Here is a 15,036-nt window from a genome sequence, read left to right on the forward strand (position 1 = left end):
GTGCCAATAGAATGGAGTCGAAAAAGAAGTCGTATGAATCTTCAGTAAATTGAGGAAAAAGCCATTGTTCTAACATGGTGTAACATGTAACAAAGTAGAATGGTCCATACACTTTTGTCCGTGATATGACACAGAACATGTTTAGTTTCACTTAAACTCTCTCATGTTGTAATGCTGGATGGGGTATGTGCAGACCCCATATGCGAACATTGTGTCGATTCATTTTGCCTTTGTCACTAAGGTAGAACATAACTTCATCACTAAAAATTAAGCTCAGTTCTAACGCATCCTCCTACATCATTTTTAACATATCACCAGAAAATTCAGTATGCTTTTCTTTGCAATTCTTACTGAGAGCCTGCGTAAGTTGTAAATAGTGGAGCTTGTGTGGCAAACATTTTTCAAAATATGCCATACTGTTGGTTGGGGTATTTCTAGTTCTTTACAAGTTCAGTTAGTTGACTCTCTTAGACCAAGCACAAAACTGTCTTCTATTCATCTCGCGTCATCCTGTAATACTTGCGGTTGACCTGAGCTTTTTCCTTTGCAGAGACGTCTAGTTCCTTTGCGTAAAACAACATTTGCTGCTTTTTCTACTTGATGTGGTTAATGCCAAATCAGAGATGAAATGTCCACTGCACTGTAACTCCAGACTCATTTCTTGCAAACTCGAAAACACAGAAAACCTTATGCTGCATCGTAGCCATCTTACTACAACTGAGAGTGAAACAAAATGCGCGCCTACTGGCATGAATACCCTATCGACGATTTACACAACTATCACCACACCAGCTGTGGTAAACAAAACTTTGGAACTTGCTCTTTCCTTCGGTATGTAGACTGTCATATGCAATTCATACTTCATGAAATACATAGTAATTGAATTGAGTCCGTCTTTTTGAATAACTTTGTATTATATTGCATATTAAAAAGCATGTTCAGTAAGTACACTATATTTTATGCATACATTGTTTATACATATTACCTATTATGCTTATACTCCATGTTACATCGGTGCTCATCCTTTTTTGCTCCATACAACCCTTTCACCATTTTCTCCTCCCCCTTTCCAAAAGTTAAAAAATGTATATGCAAGCATATATTTATATTATTTTCAAATGTGTTTTATAAATTAAACAACAAAAAGTATAGAAAATGTCTTGCAGTATGCAACATGGTGTTTTTTTATACATTAATGTTTTGGAATATTCTGCAATTAACAAACTTTCTGTATACATAGGACCAGGTTGATCTACTCCCATATAATTGGGAGTCAATTGTACTACGTTTCAACATTATTTTATTGAGATTATATTTAGATTGTGCTTGTTGTATAATAGCAAATATAGTTGTGAAAGTGAAAGAATGTAAATGGTATTTCATCCAACTATGAATATATAGTTTTCATTGGATAAAATTAAATTGATGTATGAATCAAAGATTAATATTATCTCAAGATAATTTTTATTACAAGCCTTGTTTGATATGTAACAAAAAGAAATGTAAAGCATAAAAATAAAATAACGTTAAAGAGCATTTTAGACAGAAAGAAAATCATTGTAAAATTTCATAAATACTGCATAAATGTTTTCTGTTTGTAAATGTGTATAACATGAAAAACCATTACTATGAATAATAATAATAAGTTTTAATAAGAGTATTGAAAGTTCTAGAAATAAATATTGTATGAGGATAAATGTCTCTGTAGCACTATGTACTCAGATTTTTTTTTTAAAAAATTCTTAGGCTTCTCTTATTTTTAACTGGCTTCACTCTGAAATCTGATTTCATATTGTTTTTAAGTATTATAATAATTTAATTTGGCATTTTTGTTTTATGTATTAAAAATTAAAGCACAAGTAGCAGAAAATATGCCTCAGGAACACAACCATTAAGGCCCGTTTCCACTACTGCATACGAACGCATTGTGTCAATTGAAGACACACCTACAGCATCCGTACAAGCATTTATACTGCCGCGTATCCATAGATTATTTTCATTTTCCTCCGCTAGGTGTCACTGTAATATTTTGGCGCCAAACAAGCAGTTCTCGAGTTACACCGTTGAACATCTGAATTTTTCCCGCTTAAGCGAGTATTTTTTGTTTTAGGTTGATATGTCGTCCTGACGTAAAACGCAGAAAAATTTTGTTTTCTAAATTCCATGTTATTGGAAATTTTTATTTCTGCTTATGAACTGCGAAAGTAAAGTACGCTAGCAATTTTTAGATAAGTAAGGTTATAATGCATATTATGAACATCATAATTCCATAGAAGCTGAAATAAATTTAAAAAATGTTTTTGTGTTTCTAGAAGCCTTAAATATTAATGAAATAATATACAGTCAAAAGTCGTTAATCCGGACTCGTCGGGACTTCGGCGATTCTGGATTATCGATTTTTCCGGATAATAGATCATCAGTTTAAATCTGGTAAGATGGCATGCAGAAATAACAAAATTAAAAATATGAAACCGTAATTTATGAAATAAAGAATAATTATAATCTAAAGGGTATCAAAATTTGCAAAAAGAAAAAGCTTAATATTTATTTGTTTACTTTATTAAACATTTCTTTCAGTGTAAGTTGTTTGAGTTGCTTCGTTTCATGTCATAATACTTTCTCTTTAATTCTATTAAACAGACATAATTTCTTGTTTAGTTACAAAGTTCTGCTGTTCAAGTCCTATAATTGGTGTGTCGAGAATACCGACTAATTTGTCAATCGAAATGTTTTCGTTTTCAATAACCTCTCTGTCACTTTCTTAACTATCGGAAGCGAATTATAATGACGGGGAACTTGATTTAAATCATATCAAAGACAGAGTACATCGAGATGAAATACTACATTTAGTAAAGAATTATAAGCCAAATAAAATAAAAACATCTGCCCTGAAGATAAGGATAGTGCTGACAGATCAACTTCCAATTGATAGCATGCCTGCGGCGGCGTTAAAGATAAACAAAGTTTAGATAAACAAACGTTAAAGTTTAGATAAACAAAGGATATGCCTTTATCCATTTTTTGCTGCAATTCCACTTTTTGTTTAATGAACTTCGAAATATACTTTCGCTTTGTAAATCCTTTACGTATTAGTAAATATATATCAGAAATTCTGTTTGACATAATCGAAAGTTCAAGCTTACTTTTATAAAACTGCTGTAATGGTTTGCAAAAAATAATAAGCCGGATCCTATTCGAAGATTAAGGAACAATGCAATCTGCAACATTAACTGAAATAGATAAATAGATAATTTTAGCTTACCTTAAACCGTCCGTTATACATTAAACGCGCACACGCACAAACATATTCGCAGCCGTAAAGGTCTTACGCGCATGTGTCAACGCGACGCATGCGCAGAAAGTTTGTAGCTTTGAGGTCCGGATTATAGATCATTCCGGATTATGGGTGTCCGAATTAATGACTTTTGACTGTATATATTATTAAAACTAAAATGTACTGTTAGTGAAAAAATAAACAAATAAATAAATAAAAAAAAAGAGTTAAACGAATTAAAAAATAGTTGATACTTTAAAAATACAGAGCAACTGTAAAGAAAGGTTCACAATATTTACACAAAATTTGCTCTGCTTGTATACCACTGACCGTGGACTTCAAGATCATAGCTCGATAATTTATTAGAAATCTCGTTTGTTTTAAAATGCACTATGGGCAGTTATATTTTATGCATAATCCATAAAATATTACTTTTAATTTAAAATTTTTTAATTCCTATCTCTTTTTATAGAAGAAGCTTTTTATAAAAATAAGCTTTTTCTCTTTATGTATACACACATTAGGTAAAGAAAATGGAAATATTTAATTAATTCCTGTGCTTCTGCTGGAGAGGACTGAATTTAAAAGCAATCATTATAGTAATTTTTTGTTAAAAAATGTTTAGGGCATTAATACTGTATCATGTTAATTGGTAATGAATGTTTAGAGCCGTAAATATCCCAATGTTTGAGCACGTGTATGTACATTCACATAAAAGTGAAATAAAAATATATATATATATGTATGTACAGGGTTTGAAAAGGATAAATAAAGATAAATTAAATTTAAATAATTCTTTTGCGACATTGCTGCAAGGAATGAAATTTGAATTTAACAAACATTATCTATTCGTAAAAAGTAAATTTAAACGAAATTTAATGCAAATAAATAAATGATTAATTATTGCTGCAAACTAATCTACAATATCATTTAAATTCTGATAGCATATGTAAATCAAGTGTAAGTATCAAAATCCATGGATTTGGTACTTGCACTTGATTTACATATGCTCTCAGAATTTAAATGATATTGTAGATTAGTTTGCAACAATACTTAATCATTTATTTGTTTGCATTAAATTTCATCTGAATTTAATTAACTTTAAATTTGCTTTTTACGAATAGAGAATGTTTGTTAAATTCAAATATATATGTACAGGGTATGCTTTAAATTCGTATTATATAATTTAAAAAATTTTTTGCAGGGAAAATTTAAATAAATAAGAGCATAAATAAAACAGTATATTTAATGCATATAATAATAGAAATAAATTATAAAACACAAATATAAATCAAATTGGAACAAAAAGCTAAGAAAGTTTCAGACAGGGTGCAAAAAGCGTATAGGATTCGAACTCACGACCTCGAAAGTTAAACCTTGTTACTGTTAGGTTTACCATTAAGCTAGCATCACATGGCATTCATATGCATATTTTGGCTTATGTACATCATCAAGTAAATCAATTCTTAAAACTTAATTTTTTGGTCTTGTTTCATTTTGCTATCGACTAAAAAATTCACCAGAGTTTGTTCTTCAGCTTCTAGTACATTTTTTTACAAAAAAACATTATCTTTTAAAGTGACGTTTCGATTGAAGTTAAATGGGCTGCTAAAAATATATTTCGTGTGCTTACAAATATATGTTAGCCAAAAAGATATATTTATAAAGAGAGAAATACAAATTTAACTTACTCTTTAATGCAGTGGAATATTTAAAAGGCTATCAAATTTAATTTATGATTAACGTTTTTAGTTTTTTCAAAAGAAAAAAATAACAAATCTTTTAATGCTATATCTGATTTGCTATAGCAGTTTGCAATAAATCTTGCAGACCCAAAGTCGAAATTGTGATTAAATTTACAACTATGATTAGCAGTCAAAGATTTGTAAATTTCATCTTTTCGGACATAAGATTCATGTTCCTTAATGCGTAACCTTAATGCTGTTTTAGTTCAGCCAATACATAATCTGTATAATGTTTAACTTGGGTTAACAGTACATGAGTAAATTGCAGGTCTCTGATTTATTTTAATTTTTTGTTTGAGTTATGCTTGTTTTATATTTTTAGAAGCAAAATATTTTACGTTTTATTAAATTTTTCAGGCAGCAGTTAATTGATGAATTCAATAACAATCCAGAAATTGTTGTATTTCTTTTGTCTACAAGAGCTGGAGGCTTAGGAATAAATTTAACAGCTGCTGATACAGTTATTCTTCATGATATTGATTTTAATCCCTATAATGACAAACAAGCTGAGGATCGATGCCACAGAGTGGGGCAGTTAAGGTGAATTTCTATTTTGTATTTGCTTTCATTTTGTTTTAGAATCAAAATTTTACAGAGAAAGGAGGAAGAATCCTGATTATTTCAGCCTTAAATTTATAGTACATCTTGTGCTAAACTGTAGATAAATATATATTAATGTTTGATACATAATGTGAAAATCATTGGAAAAAGCATCAAACATAGAAAAGTTAAAAACATATTAATCTTTTATCTGTGACATTCTTATGAGCCATATTAAAATGTGCATTTCAATACAATTTTAGGTTCAGTAGTCAAAATTTATTACATGTTGTATGACCAGTGACACACTAAATATGTCATTCAATATCTATCCAAAATAAGCAGTGATATATTGTGTGTGCCATTTTGGACGCATATTAGGTGTTTTTAAAACAAATGTAATGATAGTTTTAATTTTGTATTTTGCTTTTAAATGTTGATTGGAAATCTAATAATGATATATGTGATGTTTCGTCAGTTCCTTAAAGGTTGCTAAAGGGTCTGTGACACACTTCTGTCATCATCTGGTAAGTGGAATTGGGTTTCCAGAAGACCTAAATCCTTGAGACATTGCTTTGTTAAGCAATAACTTGCATCACTGCAACATGAGCAAAGGTCATGATTTATGACTTCAACAAAGGGTAGGCTGATATGGCCAATAGGCTGGCTAAAAGCATTTAAAAACTTCAAATTTTATTAACTGTTTGTGAAATGCAATCATTAGTTTATATCAAAGATAGTTGTAAAAAAGTAAAATATCTAGCTGAAGATTAATCCTTTCAAGACAGCATGCCTTTGTTTAACCCCTTCACGCCGACTGTCACGTCTACATGTCAGCAACGAACACACTCACTTCCTGGCCAACACGCAGGCATGCCAGAGCGTTTTTCCGTTCAGCCCCGACTGTGCCAGTATCCTGGAACATTTTAAAAAATATAATTTCTGCCACAAGATGGCATTGTATGTCTATATGGTTTCAGATTCATGTACATTTGACCTTCTACTCGAAATGAGAGAAGCATGACTCAAATACACGTGTTTTTGATTATATAAGGGGAAATAAATGTTTCCGAATGGCGTGATTTATGACGTCTCTTTAAATTTCCACGTGGTAGTTGTTTATTGTAAGTAGAGAAGTTTTATTTTCGCTAAAGCGTTGGGTATTTCGGTTTGCAGTTCAGTTTTTAAAAAATAATTAGATCTTATTAGACATGAATTCTTTCTGCTTTTACCGTTGCAATGTCGAAGCGTCGAAAATGTTTAACAGAGCATGAAATAGCAGAAATGATGCAGAATATTTCAGATATTGATTCTGAAACTGATTCTGATAGTAATGATAATGATACTATGATATATTCTGATCATAAAGAATCTGGCGATGAGTTATTACGATTTGCCATTTTGGAAGATTTTTCCGGGAATGTGAACGATGATGCTTCGTTTGTTCACATTCCCGGAAAAATCCTCCAAAACGGCAAATGAGTTATTACGAGTGCAAGGAATGTAACGTAAGACTGTGTGTAGATCCCTGTTTTCAAATTTTTCATACGAAAAGAGAATTTTAAGTAATATATTTAGTTTTCAGATGTATAATGTTAAAAGTCATAAAAGGTGAGTAATGAAAATAAAATGTGTAAAATATGCATTTAAACAAGAAATAAGGTAATTAAAGTATATATAAAAATATCTATAAAGCATAATCCGTTTAAATACTCTATAGAGCATTATTGAAAAATGTGTTGATACTTCCGAAATTTCATGGATTTAGGCTTAATAGCAAAAAAGCCAGCGGCCCTGGACAGACGCTTGCGTAAGACACTGCCAGCCTCCGCAATAAGCGTGCGCCGACAGTGTCTTACGCAGTGTCTGTTTGCGCTACCCGGCACGAAGGGGTTAAGACGTTCCCTCGGAACAAATAGGAGTTGAAAGGAATCATACCACAAAATAGGGCTTTTGCATCTGCTAAGCCTAACTTTAGAAAGGAATAAAAGTTTACCACCTAATGTCATAATTTTTAGTACCATTTCAAATTATTACAGAAGCTATCATTTATGTTAAAATTAGCATTTAATAATATTTTCCTTTACTCTACATGAAAATACAGGGTTCGTAGCGGTCCTTACAAGTGCTTATAAGTCCTTATATTTGAAAATAAAATATAAAGGCCCTTATAGGTGCTTACTTTTTCTTTAAAGCCCTTATCTTTTGTTTTTAGTGCTTATTTTTTGCTTTTAGTGCTTTTTTTTAATTCTTTGTTTTTAATGAACGCGCATTTCCCCCACTACCAAAGCCGAAACTAAATAAATAACTTTTCTTCCTTATATGCAACGTCAGATAGTGAATCATACTTCCGGAAATTGCTTTCCCCCCTTCCTATGCATTAACGTAACCTATGGTGTGCGCGAGAGTACAGACAGGTGCACGTCGTTCTATTTATTGGTCAAAGAATTACGAAAACGGTAGAAAATTCCGGTACATTCTTTTCCTCCCACCCAAATACTACACACGTTTGAATTTCTATCAAGATTTTAATAATTTGCATTCTTGTTTCACGTGGTCAGTTCATATTCATGTTTATTATGATCGTTATGCTTATATTATGAGCATATGTATGAATATTTATAATAATACAGTTGCAGTAACTGCTGAAGTATAGATAAACTTCCAAAAATGGGTGTGTTTTTCACAGATTAGCTTTCTAAGGAATAATATTCGGAATGGCATAAATAAAAGGAAAGTAATCGAATAGTCAATTTTTTTTTTCCCCCAATACATTATACAGTACAGAGGTTGGGAGTTTCTCCCCAAAATCTTTAATGTTGAAGCAACAGACTTTTTTTTTGTCACTGTCCTAGCTGGATTGAATAGGACTAAAAGTTTTTGCGGTCTACCCAACCCAAGCGAAGATTGATTCTGTTCCGAAAATTTAATGCAATCTGTTGAAAATTAGAATCGGAAACACCCCAGATTAGTAAGCCTCTTTCTTTTCCTTTATTTAGTTCTTTATTCTCCGAATACCGGCAGGTGTTGATTCCGATTGCGTAATATCACATATGGAAGAATTACGCCGCACGTATTGTGCAATTGCGGTATTTTGCATTGATAATTAATTTTGATGTTCAGTCTAAGATTTGTCATGAACACTTAAAAGAGTTTTACTGTGCTTTCTAAGCAGAATATTTCTCAATTCCGTTGGTCTATTTTTATATGATGCACATATCGAAATGTCAAAATCATTTATTTAGCCTAAATTTAAATCTAAAGAACGGCTACAATCTTCCCCACTCCTCTTTTTCCAGTTACTATCCAGAATATTCGGCAATTTCCGAGTATGCGGGTTAGTTAAGCTTTTACTGTTAAAGGATGACTGAATGAAGCAATTTCCCATCTTCTGATTTCAGAAATGTGCCTCTTTTTTTACTTAAATTACTTTGCTTGGAATATATGTTAAGGAAAAACTGTTATGCAATGAAAATTGAGAAAATGTTCAGAATTTTGGTTTAAGTTAAATTATTTAAATATTAATATGAGTGGAAAAATAAATTGTATTTATCATTAGGTGCCAAACAAATACAATTAATATGGCTTATTATTATTTATTTTCTATATTTTGAACTGAAATTTCATCATTAAACCTTGTAATATAGTTTAGTTCTGCATATTTTTTTTCTCTCATTGTAAACTAATTCTGTAAATTGAACTGTCATTTAAAATTAAAAAAAAAAAAAGTTAATTGTTTTCCACGGTTGAGGTAATGCTCGTTCTCTTAATAAATATTGCATTGCTCATATTTTAAATTACAAGTCTAATTTTTCTTTTAAGGTTATGCAGTTATGTATAATGTAATTAGACAGGTGTTTATTTTTTCCTTAAAATGTGCTTGAAAAGTGCTTATAGGTGCTTATTTTTTTAACTAAAATGTGGCTACGAACCCTGAAATATATATATAAAAAAATATGCTTACTTTGAGAAATAATTTTCAGAAGTGCTATTCAAATTATTCCAAAGTTTTAATTGATAAAATACATTAATCAGCTTTTAGATTAATTTAAAAAAACTACAAGAAAGACTATTTACAAGAAGAAAGTAACAAAATCTTTCACGTGAACTAAAAAGCAGATACTTGGTGAGCTCTCTATCTGACAGAATGCCAATATGGGAATCACTAAAAATATTGCTCTTTAGGAAGTGAATCATCACTTGCATTCATGTCACTAATTGACTCACCATGTGAGTATATCCTTCTCTGATAATTAATGCTTGCTTGCCATAATAAACTGAAGTCGAGGCTTTCCGAAGTAAAAAGGGAAGTATGTGAAATATAAGCAAAAAAGCAATGCAAAACATAATAGAACCCACATAGTAATCCTGAAAGATCTACATAGTAGGGGGAAAAAAAAAAGAGGGTTATCAGAAATACAAATGTTTATAACACGAGGTGAGTAAAAGAACCAAGTTGTTTACATTACGCTTTCCCTCCTCCCTCCGCAACACCTGACAACAGAATGTGATCAAGTTGAAGGTCAGTATCCTAAAACTATATTCAGTTCTAAAGTAATGGATACAGAATGCCATCTAGGGATCTTTAAAACATTGGCACAAATGTATGGTCACCGGGGGTGAATCAGAAAACGCTGTATAATATCAGTATACCAGCTGGAAATGGGTGCTTTTCTTGCTGGCACGCATCACAGTCTAGACGAAAAGCTTTAGCTGGTTAAGAAATACTGATTGTTCAACTGATATTTTCACTAGCAGAGATTTTGTTGACATGTTTGTGCAGTCAGACGAATTACAGTAGCTACTTTTTCCAATTAGTTTAATAGTTGTGATGCTTAGGAATGTATCAGAACAAGCAGATCATCATAGAATATTGTCTATTAGAGTACATAGCCATTCTCACTGCTGTTTGTTGTTACAGAGAATCTCTTGGACAAGACGATGAGAATGTTATGATGTGAGCGATTTCTTTTTCATGGAATGTGCTTGGTTCTATTAACCATTGTGCAAAACAATCTTTGCGCCTCCACATATTATCCTGAGAGGCCAGTTGTACCCCTTTCTTGTTCACTGTCTTACCGAGTGAAAATGGCACCTTAGTGCTCCTTATTATGAATCTCGTATAGTTTTGGAATGGCTCATTCAGAGAATGTGAATATGAGAAGGCAAAATTTCGTAGAAGCAATGTTAAATTAGTTCATTCACCTCAGGAAGTCCAAGCTAGTATGCATAAAGCAAACATGCAGTATACGAATAAAATTCATTCATAATGCTAGTGAAATGCAAAGTGTAAGTATTCTATTGGAGAATTCATTTTGTTCCGTGGTATGCTTTAAATGCGATTTTTTTTTTTTTTTTTTATTTTTTTTTTTATTTTACAGACACTTTTTCATTTATAATTATTATTTTTTATTTAAATAGTCCATTAATTTTTACTATTATTTTAATATTTCTAATGTAATTACTATTTTCAATTATAATTTAATTTTAAATTTCATGTACTATGTATTTCCAAAATTAATAAATGCAATGTTTATTATTATTGAAAAACAAAATTGCATTGTTTTTTATTATTGAATAAATATTGATTAATGAGAACAATAGGTAGAGAAGCATGCAGTAAAGCCTTAGCAGTCACCTTGCCAAGTACTTACTGCAATTTTGACTGCTTAGCTTTATGAGAATGAAGAAGAATCATGTTTTTACCTTGGAGCTAGCAGAGTAGTATTGTGAAAAATCCAAATAAGGCAAGGCAGATTTAAATATTTTTGGGGAATGTTGTGATTAGGAATAAAATGTATATTTCTCTATTCGAGTGTAAGCACTCCTTAGCTGTTATAAATTGCTAAAAATGAGGAATGTTAATTGGGATAATTTATTAATTATGAAGATACTTCTGAGCTCCTTCATTGCACAAAAGAATTTGATTACGTTGTTCTTGGGGTTGGTATTATCTGCTTCAAAATAGGATTTACACTGGTCATCAAAATTAAAGTTTAATGTGAAAATACATCCTCTCTCTAAGTTAATGTCCAATGCTGAAATTATTTATGTTAAGTAAATACAATTGAACACAAAATTGCACTCCTGCACATATGTTAGTGCTGGAAATATTCAAGTTCAGTTATTGACAATGTGGCGTGCAGTGGAAGCATGTTGGAATTCTGGTCTGTAGTGTTGTTTAAAGTGAATGTGGTTTCTGAGAGTGATCAGTATTTAGTAATTACGGCTCAAAGGCATCATTTCAGTGAAGGTCAAAAGTGGCAAACAGTTAGTAAGGTCAAACACAAATGGAGGTTGCCCTAGATTTGATTCTCTCTCAAAGTGTCTTATATTAAGAGTTTGGAGCCTCTTTTCAAGCATTGGATCAGTTGATAGATAGCCAGGTCAAGGGTGAGCAACAGCAGGAACTGCATTATAAGGCCATTTTCTACCTTTGTTGGCTCAAAGAAACCGCAAAGCGACTACAAGAGGTTTGGTTTCAAATTTTCAGGCTGCCACAAGAACTTAAATGGGCTTTTCAGGCTGCCACAAGAACATTGCTGCACAAAGGCTTAACAACATTGGACTGTATGCAAGAAAACCAATGGTGTGTGTCCCACACAATACAGCTTCCAGAGGGGCCTGTTTAAACTGGTGCTGACGTCATGTTCAATGGAGCCTAGATGTCTGGGTCCAAATATTGCTTACTGATGGTCCAGGTATAGTCTGAACAGACATTCTATACATATTTTGATCTACTAGAGAGGGGAAGCGATGCATAGCTTGCCTTCCCTTAGCCATGAAACAACCAGTTTCTGCGACCACGATTTAATGGTTTGGGAAGGAATCATGACAAATGGCTGCACCAAGCTGGATATCTTTCAAGGAGGTTCTATAACCACTTGAAGACATATGGATGAGGTATTGGAACCCCAGGTTAGTCTGTTTAGGTGTGCTATTCGCCCAGAGTTTTTGCTAATTGATGACAGTGCTTGGCCTCATCAAGCACACGTGTGTCAGAATACTTGCAAATAGAAGTTACCTCTCAAATGGATTGACCGTCTCACCCAAATTGAACCCAATTGAGCATGTGTGGGATGCCTTAAGGCAGGGGTTTTCAACCGGTGGTATGTAAGGAAGCAAAGCATTTTTAACTCTTAAATTCAAAAATTGAAACCCCGACATCCTGTTAGAGTTTTTTTCTCTAATTCTTGTAAATTTATGCGATCTGAGCTTTGTTCAAGAGTGGTGGTATTAAAGGTTTTCAATTTTTTTGTTAGATGGCACGCATTAGTCAAAAGGTTGAGAACCACTGCCTTAAGGCACTGAATTTCAGTGCACCAGATTCCTCTCCAGGCCCTCCAGGAACTGAAAAGTGCACTTTTATAAGAGTGGTGTCCAATTCCACTAGACTTGATCAACACTTTGGTAAAGTCTATGAAATCAAGATGTGACGTATGCATATCTGTCTGAATTTAAATTGATCATACACCATATTAAAGAAAATTATTTTTCACAATAGGTGACTTAATTTTCCCATCATTTTCCAATTTCCATAAATTTAGTTTTAATTTCAATATTTTGCAAATAACCAACTGCCTAACATTATAATTTATATTAACAAATGCTTTTGTACAAATTTCTATTAATAACTTTTCATTAAGTATGAGTTACATTTTATACTTTTTAGGATTATATATTTTATGGCTCGCATTATTTTTATATTAAATATTCGTTTTGGGTAGTTGATTGGTTTATATTTCGGTAAGCTGCCAGTTCCTAAAGTATGGAAAAGATTCTACTTTGCTTAAAAAACTTTTGATATAGAGATATACCATACTGTTTCTGACTTTTTTGTTAATCTGAATTATAATAATATTAAAGTAAGAACTTCCAAGCAGGATTATGTTTCCATTAAAAAAATCATTTAATCATTCCTTACATGTGATTTTTGATTACCTTTCAATGTTATGAAATGGATTTTTAATGTAAGGCAGGCAACTGAGATAATTTTAGCATGAAAAGGAATAAAATGTTAACTTTCACACCCAAGACCACTTACTTACAACCAACTGTGTTGCTGTGCCGCCTGTTATATGACTATTAGCTTTTGTACTCAATTGGTGGAGCATTCTATTGTCCATGGTTCGTACGGTCCTTAAGAGTCCTTAAAAGTCCTTAAATTTTTTGGAATCGATTTTTAGTCCTTAAAAGTCCTTAATTTTGGCCCAAATCAATAGAAGGTCCTTAATTTTAATATCTGAAATTTCTGTCTGTTTTCACGACTGCTATTTTGAATGTGAATTAGCATTAAGACAGTTCTAAATTTGGCGACTTGTCAACATTTTGGCGATTTTAAGACCAGTTTCTAGAGAAAATTTTCAATTCTGAAATCAGAATTTTTTGACGACTTTTTTTTTTTTTTTTAAAGAACATCATAACTTTGATAAATAACATTAAAATAAAACATTTTTATTTTCTGCTGTCATATTATAAAGTTTCATTTTGGCAACTTATTATACAATATTTTGAATCTGAAAAATAAACAAGGTATAATGCTATAAAGCACAATTTACGAAACAACTCTTAGCAAAAGCAAACTTCTATGTAATTAATTAAAAAATCTTCTTTTTAATTTTTTCATAGTAAGCGTTTTTCCCATGTAATTGTCTTGGAATATTCAAAATTCTCAGAATATGCACCAGTTTCATCTATAAAAGTAATTTTACACTTTTCCCGCATTTTTTTCTTTTTTCAAAATATTTCTGCCTTTTGCTGTTACAGAATTGGTTGGGATAATTTTTTTTTAATACTTTTGACATTGCAACTTGGAAAATTTAGAAAAATTTGAAAGCAAGATTTATAGACCCACGATTCTAGAAGATTCGAGAAATATGTGACAAAGTGAAAAATGTCTCCATGGTATCAACGCGTAATGGATGTATTTTACAGAATGTTTGCAATGAATTTCTTACTTTTTGGCGAACGTCTGGAAGAACAATGAAGACATGAATAATATTTGAGTGTTTTATTCCTGATACTAGAATCTTTTTCTTAACATGTTCATCTTCCCTTTATTTTCTCTATTTTTCACTAGAAAGCATGGAAAATATCATAAATGCTTCTAATCGTATCACTTGGGGCAGGCATTATAAAAAGGGTTTTTTTATTAATAAAAAAATTTAAAGCTTACAATTTAAAAGATCCATCATATATGTTTTAATGCATCACACACAGAGCTATGCATCATACACATTTTCCCATTTGATGCAATCTCTGTGGATCCTAAATTCGACTGCATAGTGCCTTTCTAAATTCTGCTTCCAATGCCTGTCTAAATTCTAAAAGTTTTGCCATTTCTAGATTTTGTTGTTTGGTGTGTCACTAAATTCTAAAAATTCTGCCACATCAGCTCTGTAACCGGCCTTTACCATATATATATTTCATATTTCTTCTGAATTCCATATTAATAAAGAAATTAATTATTCACTTTTT

The 15,036-nt window shown here is 31.7% G+C and overlaps 1 protein-coding gene across 2 annotated transcripts in view; it reads left to right on the forward strand.

Moving 5' to 3' along the window:
* The window catches only part of Etl1 (SWI/SNF-related, matrix-associated actin-dependent regulator of chromatin, subfamily a, containing DEAD/H box 1), a 135,399-nt gene that overhangs the window by 100,803 nt on the left and 19,560 nt on the right, over positions 1-15,036 (forward strand). For both annotated transcript variants that reach the window (XM_085825367.1, XM_085825368.1), the window contains exon 17: positions 5,377-5,559. In XM_085825367.1, the coding sequence (XP_085681493.1) occupies positions 5,377-5,559 (183 nt within the window). The remainder of the gene's footprint in view (positions 1-5,376; positions 5,560-15,036) is intronic.

Source organism: Stegodyphus dumicola, chromosome 10, assembly GCF_044657685.1.
Source record: "Stegodyphus dumicola isolate Sdum_Otavi_A_Nest chromosome 10, ASM4465768v1".
NCBI classification, from domain to species: Eukaryota; Metazoa; Arthropoda; class Arachnida; order Araneae; family Eresidae; genus Stegodyphus; species Stegodyphus dumicola.